The sequence below is a fragment of the Microchirus variegatus genome (genome assembly GCF_963457635.1).
Source record: "Microchirus variegatus genome assembly, chromosome: 23".
NCBI classification, from domain to species: Eukaryota; Metazoa; Chordata; class Actinopteri; order Pleuronectiformes; family Soleidae; genus Microchirus; species Microchirus variegatus.
In genome coordinates, this window is record NC_139824.1 from 11,805,446 (window position 1) to 11,822,949 (window position 17,504).

At 43.0% G+C, this 17,504-nt stretch overlaps 1 protein-coding gene across 1 annotated transcript in view; it reads right to left on the reverse strand.

Annotated features, from left to right (window-relative positions):
• Positions 1 to 967: 967 nt before the first annotated feature.
• Positions 968 to 17,504, reverse strand: part of bnc2 (basonuclin zinc finger protein 2) — a gene marked incomplete at its 3' end in the record, with an annotated part of 88,152 nt that continues 71,615 nt past the window's right edge. The window contains exons 4-5 of the mRNA XM_083909584.1: positions 9,917 to 12,315; positions 968 to 1,769 (exon numbers count right to left, since the gene is read on the reverse strand). Of these exons, the coding sequence (XP_083765710.1) occupies positions 968 to 1,769; positions 9,917 to 12,315 (3,201 nt within the window). The remainder of the gene's footprint in view (positions 1,770 to 9,916; positions 12,316 to 17,504) is intronic.

A 17,504-nucleotide genomic window follows, 5' to 3' on the forward strand; every position in this document is an offset into this window, starting at 1 on the left:
AAAACTCCTCATTATAATAATAATATTACACATCCCCATGTATAGATGCAAAGTGCAAAAACTGAATTAGTATACTGAAGCTTATAAACATAACAGACATTAAAAAAAAAAAAAAAAAAAAAAAAAAAAATCAATAGAAATACAGAGAATGATATCAGTGTAGGAGCCTAAAAAAGCATGCCGGCAACGTCTGAATATCTAACAAGTAGAAAAAGCAAGTCACATGATATTCTTTTTTTTCCCTAGGACTCAGTTCAAAACATATCTTTGAAGCTAACATAAATGAATCAAGCTAGTACGATGCTACCTCTTTCTTGCCTATAGCTGGAAGTATTGTACTGGATTGTAACATAAAACCATAAGGATTGAGGAAAAAACAAAAAAAGCAAAAAAAACCAACCATCAACACAACTCTTTTACACCAAAAGCCTCTTGGGACATTATTTACAAATGAAGCTGTCATGCTTTTGTTAGGGGGGGGTTCATTTAAAAGCTATCATTACACAAATACAACAAGAAGTTTTTTCTCTTTTTAGTTCTATTATTTCTGCAGGCAAAGTCACAAATAGGAGGTTCAATAGATTCTTTGGAGATGGACATAAAAACATGTTGGGAGGGACAGTTTTGAAAGGAAAGATGCTGGGAGTTATGAAAAAAAAAAAAAAGGGTTTGGAGTCTTGTAATAAACCAAACTCCACACTCAAGAGTGTTATCCTGTTCTTCCAAAGAAGAAAAAAGTCCAAGGTCACAATAATTAACTGTATTTAGAGTCAATGAATTGTATAGAGGGACGTACAAATGTCTTTGCTATGACTTACAGAGGATGGGCAGGAGGCAAACAAGCACTTAGCCTGTACTTGGTGGCCCTGGGCTGGGGTTAAAAAGCTAATTTGAGGAGGGATAAGGATGAAGAATGAAGGGAGGAGTGGGCTGACGGACAGGAGGGTAGAGAGTAGAAAGTCATTATTTAGTCTATTATTGTCGAGAAGGGCATGTTTTTATGGAGGTTGGGGTTCTGAGAATGTCGGTTGCGGCTGCGCACGGAGCTGAACACCATGTTGCAACCGGGGATTTTGCACTTGTGCATCTCCCGCAGGTGCACAGTCTTGTAGTGCACACGCAGAGTCCCTTTGTTGCTGTACATTTTGTGGCAGATGTTGCAGAGAATCCCGCTGCTGCCGCCGTTGCTGCCCCCGTTGGACGACAGGAGGAATGGTGAGGAGGGAGATTCCAACCCCTCACCATGTCCTCTTATCTCTCCAGTGTCATCGTGTTGCCCTCTCTCAGCTCGCTGGGAGCAGTCCTCTCCCTCGCTGTAGCCCTCCTCCTCGTCCTCTTCTCCATCCTCCTCCTCTAAGTCGTCCAGTAGGATGCCCTCGTCGCTGCCCTCGTCCGACTCGCGTGAGGAGTGGACACTGCTGCCGGATTGAACGCTCGAGGTGGTGCTCAGGTCCAGCACCATGTAGTCGTCTGGCTGGCCCTGGGAGAAACCGTTGGTGTGGTGATTTTTAAGTGCGTGGCTGAGAGGGTGGTGGGAATACTGGTTGCTCATGGGGGAACGGACATGGTTCAGGCCGATTGGTCCGAGGCTGGCACCTCCGAAGGCCATCGCAGCCACGGGGTCCAAGCCCGCGTGGTGCCCAGCGTAGATCTTGGCCAGTAACTCGGCCCGCAGGTCCTTGGGCAGTGGCGTGAGTTGGGGGTCCAGGACAATGTCGTCCAGCTCTTTGGTCAGCAGTTTGCGGTGCAGGTTTATGTTGGAGCTGTGCCTAATGTGGGTAAAGAGAAAGTAGTTGACGATCAGAACATAGACGATTATCCACAATGATTCCATCTGTGTACTTAAGGCTTCAGTGAGTAACATCTAGGATGGTTTATGGGCAGAAATGTAACATAATACCAATTAATGTGTGTAATTTCTTTAAATTAGCCTTTTGTATATACTGCAAGGAAGCCGTCATCTTGCGCCACCATGTTCTTAGAGCAGCTTGAACAGACAAACCAGCCAGAGCATGCATTTTGAGTTTTGAAGTGGAAGCTTATTGCACACACACAAAAAAAAACCCGACATCCATTCTGATATGCGAGGAGCCACCGAGAGTCTCGCCATTAGATGTCACTAATGTCACTTTTCTTTTTTCGAAATTGTCACGTTATCTCAATTCTATGGAATGGCACCAGGTTATAGAGATTACACACCAAGGAACCACTGCATATTCTTATTATCAATGTTCACAAAAAAAATCCACAAAATAAAGAGCAGTCTGCCTCGGAGCTCTCTACAGAACAGCACACTAACAAAGCGCAGACAGAGAGAGCACCCTGGTAGTGTTTACTGCTGTCAGCATGTCTGCACAGCACAGTCCTCAAATCCAATAGACTCTGACTCAATTAAATACTCCACCATATTGAATGGGAGTTTATCAATTGATTCGAGCTGTGGTAATGTGATAATCGAGGGGAACTGGATAGCATATTAGCACTAGGCCCTGACAGCATTATCGCATTCGCTCCCTATTGGATGCGGCTTAATCGAGCACCTTAGTGAACATGTCTTTATGTAGCCCTGGATTTAATTAAGATGGGCATTTTTTTTTTTTTTTTCCCTCAAACACAAAGCAAACTGTATCACATAATGTGCTACAGCTGATGATGAAAGTAAGTTAAATATGCCATGCTTAAGCAATTAGTGAGGATGTCAGTAAGCATACAAAAGCCATGCTATGTACAGTGCAAGGTGAAATGAGCTTGAAAAATCTAATTCAGTGCCATTTGGCTCCAATTTCATAGCTGCCAAGTTGAACCAAGAAAAAAAAAAGGGGGGGGGGGACCCACAGCACATAATGTCACAATAACCCTGCATTACACACAGTGGGAATTTAAGCAACTACTGACCGGTGTGAGATCGGACATGTGCTACTCTCAGTTGAGGTCAGCATGTAAATCATATAACAAAATATGCAAACACGCAGTGCCTTTTAATGTGAAGGGTTTCCATGCAGGGAGGGCACACAAATGGATAGTAGAGCTTACCAGCAGTGGCAGGGTTGATGCAGTCAAAAAGGGTCCCTTTTCCTTTAATTATTTACTTCCCTATCCGACATTGTCCTGCAAAAGGTAAAAATACATTCATTTGAGGGACCCTTTTCTGTGAATCAAGCAACCAGGAGCCTTGTCCACTCGAGCATCGTCAGCATTGAGGAGAGGGAGAGAGAGAGGGGGCGGCGAATTGATTGGCTGTTGCTGTCACTGCATGTGTGTGTGTGTGTGTGTGTGTGTGTGTGTGTTTCACACATGCTTGTGTCTGCTTTTGTGTATACGTGTGTGTGTGTGTGTGTGTGTGTGTGTGTTACCTCTTTTGGACCTTTTCTGGCAAACACTGACTTTGTCAGGACCAGAATTCGATACAGTGTCCAAGATGTGTGTGTGTGTGTGTGTGAAAACCTGGAAATATACTGCCTCCATATAGCAGGACTTAGATCAAAAAGACCGTATAAATCCTTTGTTCTTTTTTTTTATTTTTTTATCCTCAGATAGTTCAGTTGCACCCATATGGTGTTAGCTTATGGCTATAGTATGGGAGTCATGATTCAAGGTCCGTGGCAGTGAGCCTGTATCCCTGTCTAGTCAAATACATATGTGGACACTTGGCTGTGAGGAGCCCGAATGTTCCAAGAATGTCTGGAAACGTGCCATCATCACGGATCAATATATAACGCATATATATATATATATATATATAATGGATGCAGTTTCTGCGGTGTTGTCACCACGTGACGGGCCCTGAAGTTCAGGATGCTGTTGATGATGCTCAAGTAGGCAGGTCCTTTTGCAACATGTCTCCATCTCTAAAAAACAACACCTTCACACTGCTAATAAGCTCTAAGTTAACCGTCGCTATCTCAGTTTCAAGCTACTCAAGTCAAACACGTTAAAATGTCATGCGGTAGTTAGTCTGCATCGCTATCTGCTACGGTCACTCACATTGTTAGAATGTTACAACAGTCGCTCAGTGAAGAACTATGCACAGTTAACCACCACGCACGCACACACACACACACAGACGCGCACACACACATATATATGTATAGATACATATATACATCCTCTTTCTGAATATCTGATGATATCTGAAGAGGAGAGATTATTTGCACAAACATTATTTAACTGCTGTGTTGCTTCCATGCCCTAAATAATCAAAATAAGTCATCTACACACAGGGGGTATAATGCACTTATCCCTTCATTTATCAGATTTAGACTTTCTGCCCCATTTCCTACTCCCCTCCATCCTTTCACCTCCATGCCTCCACCTTGGTACATTCTATCTTTCCTTACAGCCCAAGCCCCCCCCCCCCCCCTCCTTCCTTCCTCCTCATCCCCTACCTCCCTGTTGGCCAGTAATGTGGCTGGCAAACCAATTTGACAGTCTCATCTTCGCCCAAAAGATGGGGGAGGCCTCTGGAGAGCCCATTTTTGACTGTGCAGAGGAGGCAGAGCGAGTGCGCGCTTGTCCCAACTGGCGTTAATCATCTGATGGCCCTTGCCCTTGTGTTTGTTTATACGTGTGAAACTGCGCGTGTGTGTGTGTATGTGTGTGTGTGTGTATACGGCGGCTAAATGACTCATAATGTCTAAATGAGATGGAAAGCTGAGTGGTATTAAACTGACACCAGTGGTTCTTTGTCTTTCCTGTCGTTTAGGGTGTGTTATGAGGTTTCGGGTGCACGTGGGTGGACAAGAGTTTGAGTAACATTTATCACTCTCTGTCACCATTAGTTCTCCTTTCGAATTGTTTCAGTGTGTTCAATAGCACGGTAACAAAACAAAAAAATACCCTTGAATAAAAGAGCGGACATACATTAAAGGTGCCATATGTAAGAATGTGGCCAAAAAAACGGTTACTACATTCAAATTCAAAACACCGAGGTCTTTTAGGTTTCGTTTTCTGACTTAACTGGCAACCCGTGGTTGCTCGGCAGCCGAGACTCTACTGACTGCAATGATTGGTAGACGGCGGTAGGTGGCGCCACATGCCAAAACATGATTTCAAAACAAAAACTTGATTTGCAGTCTGCAAAATATTAATTTATAATATTTAAAGGTGCATTATGTAATAAATGTAAAGCAACTGGCCATACAATCCTCCTAATATGTCACAGAGACTCAGGAATAATGTTCATATAACATACTGAACAGTACAGCCAAAATATTTGCATTAAAAAAAACATTTTGCAGACTGCAAATCATGTTTATGTTATGAAATCATGTTTTGGCATGTGGCGCCACCTACCGCCGTCCACCAATCATTGCAGTCAGTAGAGTCTCAGCTGCCGAGCAACCACGGGTTGCCAGTTACGTCAGAAAACGAAACCTAAAAGACCTCGGAATTTTGAATTTGAATGTAGTAGCCGTTTTTGGCCACATTCTTACATATGGCACCTTTAATGCAAATATTTTGGCTGTACGGTTGTTGTTGGTGAGTTCAGTTTGTTATATGAACATTATTCCTGAGTCTCTCCTGAGATTTTATGTCCAGTTGCTTTAGATTTATTACATAATGCACCTTTAAATATGCAATTATATGGAATTCTTTTGATAACAGGGTGCTTGTGTAGGAGTCTGTATGTACTTAAGTTTAGAATGAACTTATTCCCCTTATTCTCCACAAAACACATCACAAGGAAACCGTTAAACTAAAGGAATTTTATATTTTCGTGTTTCTCCGTCTTTTAATCAGCAGATGTTTTTACTGGGCTAAGTGGCTTTTTGCTAACATATTCTCTCTGAGAAGCAGCATGTCCTTTGTTTATAAGAGACAAACAGAGAGCTGATTGTGGAGCAACAGAGCCGGGGCCCACATGCCGTGTAGGGACCAAGGGAGACGGAGAGAGAGAATGGGAGAGGGAAAAGGAAAGAGACTCTCCGACATAATTAACCTTCACTCCCTCCCCCCCCCCCCGTTCGCAGTGGCCCGTGCAGGCACGACGGGGCCGTGCGCTCCTGCGCCGTGGGAATGCGGAAGAAAGAGGACACCTACTCGTTGCAGTGGCACACAGTAGGAGCGGGTCAAAACGGCGGAGCGAAGGTTAAAAACATCAGCGAAGTAGGCCGGTGTAAGTGACGTTAGTAAGGCGAGACTCGTCACCCGCTTAAAAAAATAAAAATATGATTAACGAGGCTAATAATGGCAATGATTACTGGTATGTGCATCTTTCCAGCAGTTAATCATGCACCTTCTTCAACACAATGCTCCCCACACACAAAAAAAAAAAAAAGAAAAAAAAGATGCACTCATTTACCTCCGTGCAGCAGGCAGCCAGGAGGCAGGGAAAAACACCCCACTGTAAAAACCACACACACAGACACACACACAGACACACACACACACACACACTGATGTTGCTCTCTGTTTTTACACTCAAAACACACATTACATGCTTGCTCAAGGGCACAATGAATTACCCTTTCCTGTATGTGTGAGGGTGTACGGATCGCAATTAAACACGTCCGTTTAAGCACGTGTGTGTGTGATCTGCTTGTTCGTTCAACAGTCTAATAAATAGCGCTGGAATACACACAAATTAAACTAAATAAACAGCAGCACATTAACAGTGTCGTACCCGTACAATGTAATCGTTTATTTTTCAAACTCCTCCTTCTCTCTTCCTCACTTTGATACAGGAGGTGTAGATCCTCGTGTCTGATGGTGTGTCAGTGGCTTAATCAGATACATATATGTGGACGTATTCAAGACTTTCCTGCTGCTGGATGTCAACAGTATTGACAGGGAGGGAGGGGGGGGGGGCAGGACTGCATATTATCACTCTGCTCATAGTGTTCAGCTGTAAACACCATAACCACTGCTTTACCATCCTCAGATTAGAATTAAACGTAGGTCCACTAATTCTTTCTTTATTTTATACTTTGTGTCGCGTATTAAGTGGATGCATTTGAGCTGAAACGCTGCCAGGGTTTTGCCTATTAATTGACACAGCAAAACAATCATATTAGGAGCAAGAATGGAGTTTGACTTCGTCTAATTTGCTCGTAATAAACATCTAAACGTTATTCTGTGCAGAGATCTTTGCAGTTTCTTAATCTTATCAGAGCAAATGGTCTTATGAAAACAACCAAATTATTTTTCCTTTTTTTTTTTCTTTTTTATTGCTACCATTATACTCAAACATGCATTATATCATTAGCGGTTTATCCAGGGACAGATGTGATGAGAGCCTGGGCTGTGTATTGACTTGCCTCAAAGCCCCAGGATTCCTTTAGCTGTGCAATGTCCTTTTTTTTTTTTCTTGTGTGTTTGAACCAGCGGCACAGTAATATTTCCCATGTGCTGTCAGGAATTTATTCCCCTACTGAAAAGGTATGGAAGGAGCAGTGTGTTTCTGTCTAGGTGTACAGTGGGGTGGGGGATCGGAGCATGAAAGGACAAATCACTTTATATTTACTTTGTCACTTATATCTGTGGATTAATAGTGGCCTTGTAATTCCTCATTAAATTACCCAGTAAAATGCAAAATTGCAAAAAAAATGACATTTTAGATTAGATGATTATTTGGTAAGATATTTGTTTTTTCCTTTTACCAAACAACTGCATTTACAGCATGACTAAAAGCTAAGGTTTGTGTGGATGCATGTGTTACACAGCATGCTGGTCGTGCCTCAGGCGCTCTCTATTTCTAAAGCCCTGTCAACAGAAGGGAGCTAACAAAATCACTGGTGGCAGCAGCAGAGCACACTGAGGCAGTGGATGCTGAAATAACACGTCCTGTCATCTTGCTGCTGTCGGCACAGCTGCAGCAGGTGAACAGCAGGGTCGCACCTTCGATAACGCTAACTTGTCACCTGCTCTGTTCCCCCCTCCCGTATTCATTCTAATTGAGTCCCAGAATCACCTGCTCTATTTACATGCTGCTAATGAACGAACAATTGCTTTGAACAGATGCCACTGAAACAACAAATGTGATAAAGGCTTGGGGTTGGAAAGGGAGCAGTAAGTCGGTAACAGTGATTGAAGAGGGGGGAGGGGGTGTTTTAATGTTTATTTGGAAACATGCAATAACTTGTATCGTGCCCCTCAGTGAAATTTAAGTCTCACTTGTCATATACGTATATTAAAAGATAAAAAGTAAAAAAAATTCATGCCTAATGCAGCTAAATAACAAATGAACAGAGTATTTTTTTACACTTAACCCTAGAACACCATTGCCCGGTGTAAATAAATGTATGTGATTTTCTTGAAAACCAAGTTTTCATCTTCATTATTTTATTTTTTTTCCAGACATTTTTTGTTCCCAAATTCCTAATTTTCCAGTAATTTTGGAGCATTTTTATATGCATGGTCCCCTCATGATGCTTTTCTTTCATTTTGTTAGACATGACACGGTTTAAAATAAAAGAACGCTACTCAAATTTGTCATGTATTGTCATATTTTGATATATTTTGATGACAAGCACTTTTTATTGGGTGCATTTATTATCTCGGGTAAAAAACACCCGGCGTTAGTGATGTTTTGAATTTGAGCCATAGTGTTCTAGGGTTAAAGTATGGTGTATTTTAGTGGGGTTTAGATTGATTTCACCCAGCCTTTATTATGAGTTCATATTATTTTGATATCCATTAATTTTTTTTGATAAAATTCAAGCTACTTCTAGCCAAATTAACACGTACAAGTCACTCCGGTAAAAGTTGTTCATATGTGCATCGTATGTACCTCCAGCATGTGATATAGCATCAGCCTGCTGCTGGTGAGGCTGTAGCGTATATATATTCTGCCGTGTGAGTGTGTGGGACTGATATGTGCTAACAAGCCCAGGTGAGCACGGCTAGCCTCACCTCCTAATGCGCTAATAGATGCAGCGGTTTGACAAACTGCTGTCTTTGTTAATATATGCGCCTTTACCGCTCCGTGACAAGGTGAGGGAGTGAGGGCAAGTAAACAGCACCCCTGCAGCTGGAGGGCTGATGGGTAAGGCCTAGTGCTTGTGTGTGTGTGTGTGTACTTCTCGTTCTGACACCCTAACTCTTCTGAACTTTGACTGACATGGAGCAGATGTCCCTGAGTCATTTTTTTTGTGTTCCATTAGCAAACATATGCAAGGTGATAGCTTATGCTAATACGTGTCATTCTTTAATTAAATACTGTGGCTTAATCTTGATTTACTTGCATCAAAAGAACTTTCTTCATCAAGTGAACTTTTCACAAAAATGCAGCCTACTACATATTGCACCTGTTATCTAATGGCTTTCCTTAACACAGCTATTCCTTTATAACATTGGTTCTCAAAGTGCGGCCCGGGGGCCAATGGCGGCCCGCAGAAACATTTCTGGCGGCCCGCAATGAATTACAGTTGATAGTTTTAATCCAGGAGCTACACCAATAAGTGTGAACAAAAATTCTGGGTATTTATCTGGTTTCTATATGGTGAATTTTAGTGTATTATTGGGTTATAAGCAGGCAGCTACAGCCCCCAATTACATGCTATTTACCCAGTAAATATATGGTAACAGAAATGTGTTACTTGGTATTAACCTGTAATTAGAAGGTAAGAACAATGGCCAAAATACTGGGTAATAACCCAGTAAATTATAAAGCGTTATTATATTAATGCTTAAAGTACATTATATTAACGCTTATATTACTTACTTAACTGTAGAACTGCAATCTGGTCAAATTATTACAAATGGGATTTCTTTCTGTTTTTTTCCTTTGGCAGCCCTCAGTCCAATGTTGGGTTCCTAAATTGGCCCTCAGGTAACTTTGAGAACCCCTGCTTTATAATATATATATATATATATATATATATATATTTATATTAAACATTTATTATATTTACATTTACATTGAACCTACCTGTGACTTTCACAATTAAAATACATTTAAGCAAAATCTAGCACCAACCTGTCTCGGCTCCGCCGGGAAGGGAAGGCGGCATTGCAGCCAGCCACAGTGCACACATGCATCTCTTTGAGGTGGACGTTCTTGTAGTGCAGTTTCATGCTGTAGGAGCTCTTGAAGCTCTTCTTACACACATAGCAGTTCTTGGGGTCAGGGCTCGAGCATGGATCTCCCTCTGGTGAATGAGAAGATGGGAATTTGGGCGGACTGGCACCATAGCCCATCGAAGAGATAAAGTTCTCGTGCAGTGCAGCCATACTTGCGGCGGCGGCGGCTGCGGCTGCCATGCCTCCGTTATAAATACCATACTGGCCCATGCAGAACATGTCGTAGGTAGGATCATTGAGTTCTTCTTTGATCCTGATTGGGGGCTGATGAGGAGAAGGTGACGAATGGCCCTTGCCCTCCATTTCTTTTCTTAAATGGGCTTCCTCACTACCCTCATCATCGTGTTCCTTGTCTAGACCCCTTCCGCCCCTGCTGTGTTTGTGCTGGTCCTCCACATCCATGAGCTCGTCACGATAGAACATCTTGGACTCCGATGTTTCAGATTCATTCTCAAAGTCTCTTTCGTGGTCCTGATCTTCAGAGGTGAAGCTGTCCATGCAACGTAATTCACCAGAGCTCCGCAGATCCAGTCCACTCCTGCTGTCTCTACCATTCCCTTCTCTGCACTCATCTTCGCTCTGTCGCATCATTCCTCTTAAAGCTAAGCCAGGGCTCATTTCATCCTGAGAAGGGGATTGCTGCCCACTACCACCACTGTGGTTCCCATTACCATTGCCGCTGTTGTTCATGTTACAATTTCCATTCATTTTTATACTGTTGTGAAGAAGCGATGACTGGTGATGGTGATGATTTTGGTTCATGTGATCGTCGTCATCCTCATCTTTGTCGTCATACTCATCAGCCACATCAATAACTTCTTTCTCAATCTTCACTGGCATGCTAGATTTACGAGGCTTCTTTTTTGGTGTGGGGTCACTGTTACCACTGGTGAGGTCCTGATGTGTAGTAGGTGTAGGTAAACGGTGGGACATGGGTCCGGCCTCTGACATGTGTACGTTATTGTGTGAAGCCGCAGCTGCAGCAGCAGCCAGGATCTGCTGTTGCTGGTCCATCAGGCTGGTACTGTTAGTGGTGGTGGGCAGAATGGGGCTGGTAGGCAGTGACACTGGAGGACTGACGAGGTCAGCGGGGGACAGGAGTGTGCGGTAGAACGGCGGCACTGGCTGAACTGGTTGCACTGATTTCAAAGAAGGGAACACCAGTGGGCTTTGTAGGGGTGACTGGAGCATGGGGTCTACTGGTGGAGTAGTGAAACCCAGCGGTGGCCTTCCAGGGCTGGTGAGTGTAAAGCCACTTTTGCTGCTTGAGATGACAGGTGTACCGCTGCTTGAAGTGGCACGGATTAGGTCCTTGTCGCGATTGTTACGCAGCATCGGCATGTGCAGCCTGGGGTTGGGGTTGGCACTGTGACGATTGCGACTGCGTAGTGAGCTGAACACCATATTGCAGCCCTCAATGGTGCAACGGTGTTTAATCTTCAAGTGAACAGCATTAAAATGTATCTTAAGCGTGCCTTTGTCATAAAAGGTTTTGCCACAAGAGGTGCAGCACACGCGACCCTTGCGAGAAGTAGATCCCATGCGGCGCATACGATGCATTTTTGAGGAAAAAGAGCCATGGGTGATGGATTTGGACTGTTCATCTTTTACAAAGTGGTGGTGGACGTGGCTGTCACTCAAGCTGTTGGACTGCTGAGACTGATTTTGGGACTCTCGCTGTCCCTGTTGCTGCTGGAACGGTGTTTGCTGTTGTTGACCTTGCTGGGTGGAAAGGGCCGGGGAGATGGGCGATGCTCTGTTGCTGGGCTCCGTCTTGGGTTCAATGCTGTTGTTCATTGATCCCAGGGTTCCGCGGCTTGGGCTCTGGCCTGTGCGGAAGGGCGACAGGGACACTTCTGACTCGCTGGTCTCCACCTGCTCACCTTGGTTCGGCAGGCTGGGTTCCCGGAGCCGTAGGGTGGACTGTTCGATTGGCAGGCCATTAGGGGGCAAACCAAGCATTGGTGCAGAGACTGGGTTGATGTATTGAAAGGGCAGGAGAAAGGCTAAGCTGTTGGGGATATTCTCGAAATGATGAATACTCGATGGGCTGCTGTTTTCTAGATGCGTCAGGAGCCCTGGGCTGCGGGTCCTGTTGTTGCTTTCAATGAATGTCCTAATACCGGAGTCTGTCTTGGAGGAGGGAACTGTTACTGCCTGACCTTCCTTCTCCTGAATGGCCATCAGCTCCACGATGGATTTTGTCTCACCAAAGCGCAGAAACTGCTGCAGGGTGATGATCTCTTCTTCTCGGGACATGATGGTCCAGCGGTCAAGCACCTTGCCTGCAGTATCCTAGATGGCCCAAAGAGAGAAGACAAATGTACAAACCATTATTGATTGTGCATAATCAATCTGGTCATAGAAAAAGATAGAGCAGTGTTAGTGTGTCTGGGAAAACATTTCTGCTCGCAGAATTTAGAGGCGTCTGCAGTAACATAAAAGAGCTTTGTCAAGAGTCTCGCACATTTGCAAATCAGTCTTACAAATGCAATCATTAATTAAAATCACTGAGATGTGGCTTCAACACTGCAGGGATGTTTAGTTGCGATATTAAATTAGCACGGCACACGATATTAACACCTTTGTAAACACATTGTACCTTTGGAGATAGATAGAGAAACATTGGGTTATAGACAATAAAATAAATAATTTAAGCCTCTAATTGCAATTCGACCATTTGGCTGGTCTTGAGATATGCTGAGAAATAAATGACTGGGTCTGAGAATTGACTCTGGATGAGGTACTGCATTCCAGTCTCTGAACTCTTAACTCAAAAGTATACTTCTACCGTTAGTGCCACAGCTATTGGTATTTGGGATGGCATAAGTGTTTGTATGAACAAGATAGAAATGGATGAAAGAAGAGAAACTTGGTGTAAACACATACAGGTTCCTGGGGGACGAGGCAAAAGTGACATCAAGGGAGTAACGCAAGCAATGACAATTAGTCACAAGGAAATGGTACTATTTCAAATGTGCTCCCAGCCACTGGCATCTATAAAACATAAATGGCAACTCTGGTGAGTAAAAAGCTGCAAAAACCAACATCACAAAGCACAAAGGGCCTGTAAGGAGAAAACAGAGGATAAATGTTTTAAGAGCGACGGTGAAAGAGAGAGGGGAGCAAGGGAGAGACACGGAGGAAGAAGAGCAGAAAAACAGAGAAAATAAGTGTGAGTGGTTTCATATCATGCCCTCAGAAATACTGGAGAAATAGATTCCTCAGAGACGAAACATCAATAGTCACTGGGGTATTTGTTGTTAAATATACATTAAAAAACATTTTATACTTTCATTCTGTGTGTGCGCTGGAGTTTTTGCCTGGAGGTATGACTTTAAATTCTAGTCTGGGCACTGTTATTTCTTACTGCATGGTCATATGGGCATTAGTACTTTTATATGATATAATTGAAACAAAAAAAAATGAAAGCAAATTAGAAAGTGAATCTTTAAAAAGATCCACAACCACATTTCTTAAGAGATTGTAGTTCTAAGACGTGCTGCGGTCTTTTGATAATTTCTTGTGACAAAAAAAGTATTACTTTGTAAATGTTGGTCTAAAATTACAAGACTGATTATGTGTAGGGGAAAAAATCCGCTTAAATTAGTTTTTCTTAGTGTCTTTATAATTAGTAAATAGCAATAGAGATGATGTGCATTTTGGGGATCAATTTAAGTCACTTTAACCCTTTAAGGTACGCACCAAGAAAAAAGCAAAGGAAAAATTATTTCTTTGCACTTTTTATTATTTTATTTTATCTACTTATCTATTCACTTGTCTTTGAATTGATTGTTCTTTTAAAAAAGATCATGGAAGGTCTATTATTAAATGCTAGGATTAGACTAGGATTAGTGTTGATAAGAAAATAATGAGGTAAAACTATTTTTTTTTTCATATCATGCTTATCAAATTTACTGGATGAAGGTTTAGCAGATATGTATTTTATCCTGTAGTCGTAACATTTGTCACTCGTGAAGGCAAAGAAAAGCCAAAACACAATGACACAGTCCAAACTATAGAACATGTCAGCAGTTCTGCACTTTGCACGGTGAAATGGCCAAGTTAACAGGAATTGAGGCTGGGGTTGACGGTAGTACACTGAGTCAACACAGACTCAAAGATGGTGCAACTTCGCTTCGGAAAAGAATGTGCAAGGAAAAAGTGGATTGAAGTCAATATTGGTTTTAAAGCCAAGAAGCTTTTTGATGCATTGTTGTTTAAATGCTTTAACTGTACATAATTGAAACTGTAATATTTTGCAATACATCACTTTATGTTTGATTCCAGACAAACATTTTTTTTTAATGCAGACAACCCCCATAGAAACTGTTAACAGTTAAAGGTGAGAACAAAACGCATGAATTGGAGGAGAGTGAGTTTCTAAAGTGTGTTGACAAAAAACAGCCCCCTATAGTCCTCGCCACAGTAAGTCTCACCAATCCACTCCCCTACATTAGCCTTGTGATGCTGTGAGAGAAACAAATATGCCATTAGAAGCACTTTTACAAGTAGGCACTCATCTTCCAATTAGCTTAATGTGGCCCTCTTTCCCCTGTATTTTCCAGGCGTGCCCCACCTCTTCTTGTACACTCCCTCCAGGAAAATCTCATTAATCCACCCCTCCCCCCCTCTGCACCAATGCTATGACATATTAGTCTGTCATTATGCATCCCAGAGTCCTTTAAACAATACAGCTAAACCTCTGTTTGCCAGGTTAATGACTATTAGCCAGTAATTACAGAAGAGAGACGATAGGGTACCCACTTTATCTGGTGGACAGCCCGCTGCTATTAGTTTATTTTATCTGCCTGCCTCCGTGTCTCTCAGAATTAATCTAGCAACGGCTGTATTTATTCATTTCTCTGCTGCAGTGATGCATTCTTAATTCACGGCTGTCTCTAATACTGTGGTGCTGGGTGTTGTGTAGTGGGTGTGTAGCTGGGTATCCACCTTGCAAATTGCTGACAATGAGAATGAGCAAATGATGGCCTTGTCATGGACCAGGGCAACACTGTCAGTTGAAACAAATCAGGCAATTATGCAATTAGCAGGTTATGTGTCGGGGCTGTATTATAAGGGCCGGGGTGTGCACAGTTGTTAGGTTGCATAGTGTGCATTAGGGATTAAAAGCTTAACGTGTATTTGCTTTTCACTAATCATCACCTATCATACTCAGAGGCTGAGTCTCTTTGGTAAGCATGGAAGAAGAAGTAATGGTAGGCAAGGAATATATTATTTATGAACATGTCATATTGACCCGTGCTTGTATACACAGGCACTCGTTGAACTCATGTGACATCTCTGATAAATACCCTACATGTTCATGTCAAAACATACACTGGAACATAGGTGCAATCATTATGTACAACCTGTGTAGAATGACGGCGGTTCCACATTAATGTTACGACTATTCAGCTGATCATCGGACAGTATCACGTTATTGCTATAAGGAGGATCAGTTCTCACAATGGCAAAGTAAACCATGGGAACCACATTGATTCACCAATCACCTTGCAGTGAATGTGATCTCCACCAAGCCTCTGGGGGAAAACCCCCATTGATCTTCAGTCCTGCTTCAGATCCACTTCTTTTATAAAAAAAAAAAAAAAAAAAAAACTGCTCTATCCCTGTGTTTGCTACTTCAGGGGAGGTTAAGCAGAAGTTCCTTGTGATCTGAGAAGGTCTTGAACCTTGCTGCTTCCTTTTCCATATTCTGTTTCCTCCACCCCATCTTGGGCTGTATGAATAATGCAAAGGTTCTAGTGGCAAAGGGTGCCATGGGGGATGGGTTCACGCAAAGCCCACAGCCTGGAGCCATCACATCAGAGGGCAAGAGCTCCCAAGACACGATCTGCTCCCCCATTGGCTTCCCAGTGGCAGGTTGGAGGTCATGTGTGAACAACCAGATCTTCATCTTCCCCTGTGATGGACTATGGGGAAATCAGAAGCTCTGTCCAGATGTGGGAGGAGGACATTTGTAAGAATCATAGAGGTTGAAATTTACACTCTGTGATCATTGTTAATTCCTCCTCAATGTTCTGCACATCAAAGGAATGCATTGCTTTGGACCTGACCTTGTGTATCTTCCTTGGATATCTGCTGTTTTCTCGCTGGTAAAAGCAGCAACTTGCTGCTGAGATACAAAAGTTACAAAAGACAGACTCAAATCCCCGTGGCACAGTCAATAACATTTTAGTAACTTTATGGTCACTTATTACAGAGCTATCAGTTATTAGAGAGTGTCAAACTGCAAAACACAACAAATTAGCAACCAAATTATATATTTTTATCCCAGAAAGGTTTCCACAGTCATTCTGTGATACTCTTAGTAGTTTTGGTCTTTTGTACATTCACAGACAGCCTGGTTACCTCCTTTTTTAACACTTAGACTTATGTTAATCGTTGACGTCTGTTCATTTTTATTCATTTTGAACAGAGGAAAGTCTTGGGAAAGAAAACTTGTAGCTACATAGACATGAAACATAAATAAAATCTTCTTTTTTCCATACGTCAACCCCTCCAACAGCCGGGCTGACAAACTGCTCATGACTACCAGATAAGACTGCTTGCAGAGCTTCTGGTGTGAGTAAATGTGAAGAGGCCACAGGGCAGATGCGCTGATCAACCAACAGGCAGTGAGATACCCTGCGTTCACCTCTCAACCCGATTTAACTCATGGCTTTGGTTAAAAATTCATGACTGTGTGTTAGCCGTTGCTAAGGGCACACTAATCGACTGCAGTGAGATTTATAGTGCAGTTTCAGACTGCAAGGATGGGGAGGGAGGATCAGGCAGGGCTTATTATCAAGGACTTCAGTGCAGACCGGTGAGTCACAATCTGGCACGTCCCAAGTTCCAGGTGGCCTTTAGTAAACAGGTTCAGAGTCTTTTCCCACTCCGTTGTCTTTTTTCATCGTCGGCTTTTGAAAACAAACCTGTCATTTTTTGAAAGGGTCTTCTGACCTCTGATTCCATCCTCCCTCTCCCTTGACCTCCACCACCATCATCACCAGTTATTTGTTTAAAAGCTGTCCCCCGGCATCTTTAAAAAGCAAAAAAAGGACAGTGCTTTGGCCGTGGCCCAGCAGAGGTGCAGATGGAGCAGCACATGGAAACCATTTCAGGGCCTGGTGCGCTACAAAGCAAAGCCGACTATTCCCTGAATTCAGAACCGCCTCGCAGCACTTGCATGTGAGCAGCGTCTGGGTCTGGACTGATGTATTGATTCCCTGTCTCTTTTCACAAAGCATACACAATAACATTGGCTTGCCTCGCCCAACTGTGCTAAGAAACCGTAGCCGTGGTCAATGTGTAAAACTCAGCGGACCTAGCGCCGAGCTAGAGGGGATCCCTCGGAGAAGAGGGGTGCAGCGATAGAAGCGGCGAAGGGTATGCCTGATGGTTCACATTAATTGAGGATGATTCGTGTGATCTCCTGGGTCTGTATGCAGCAGCCAGGTCTATCATGGGCCTGGGAGACA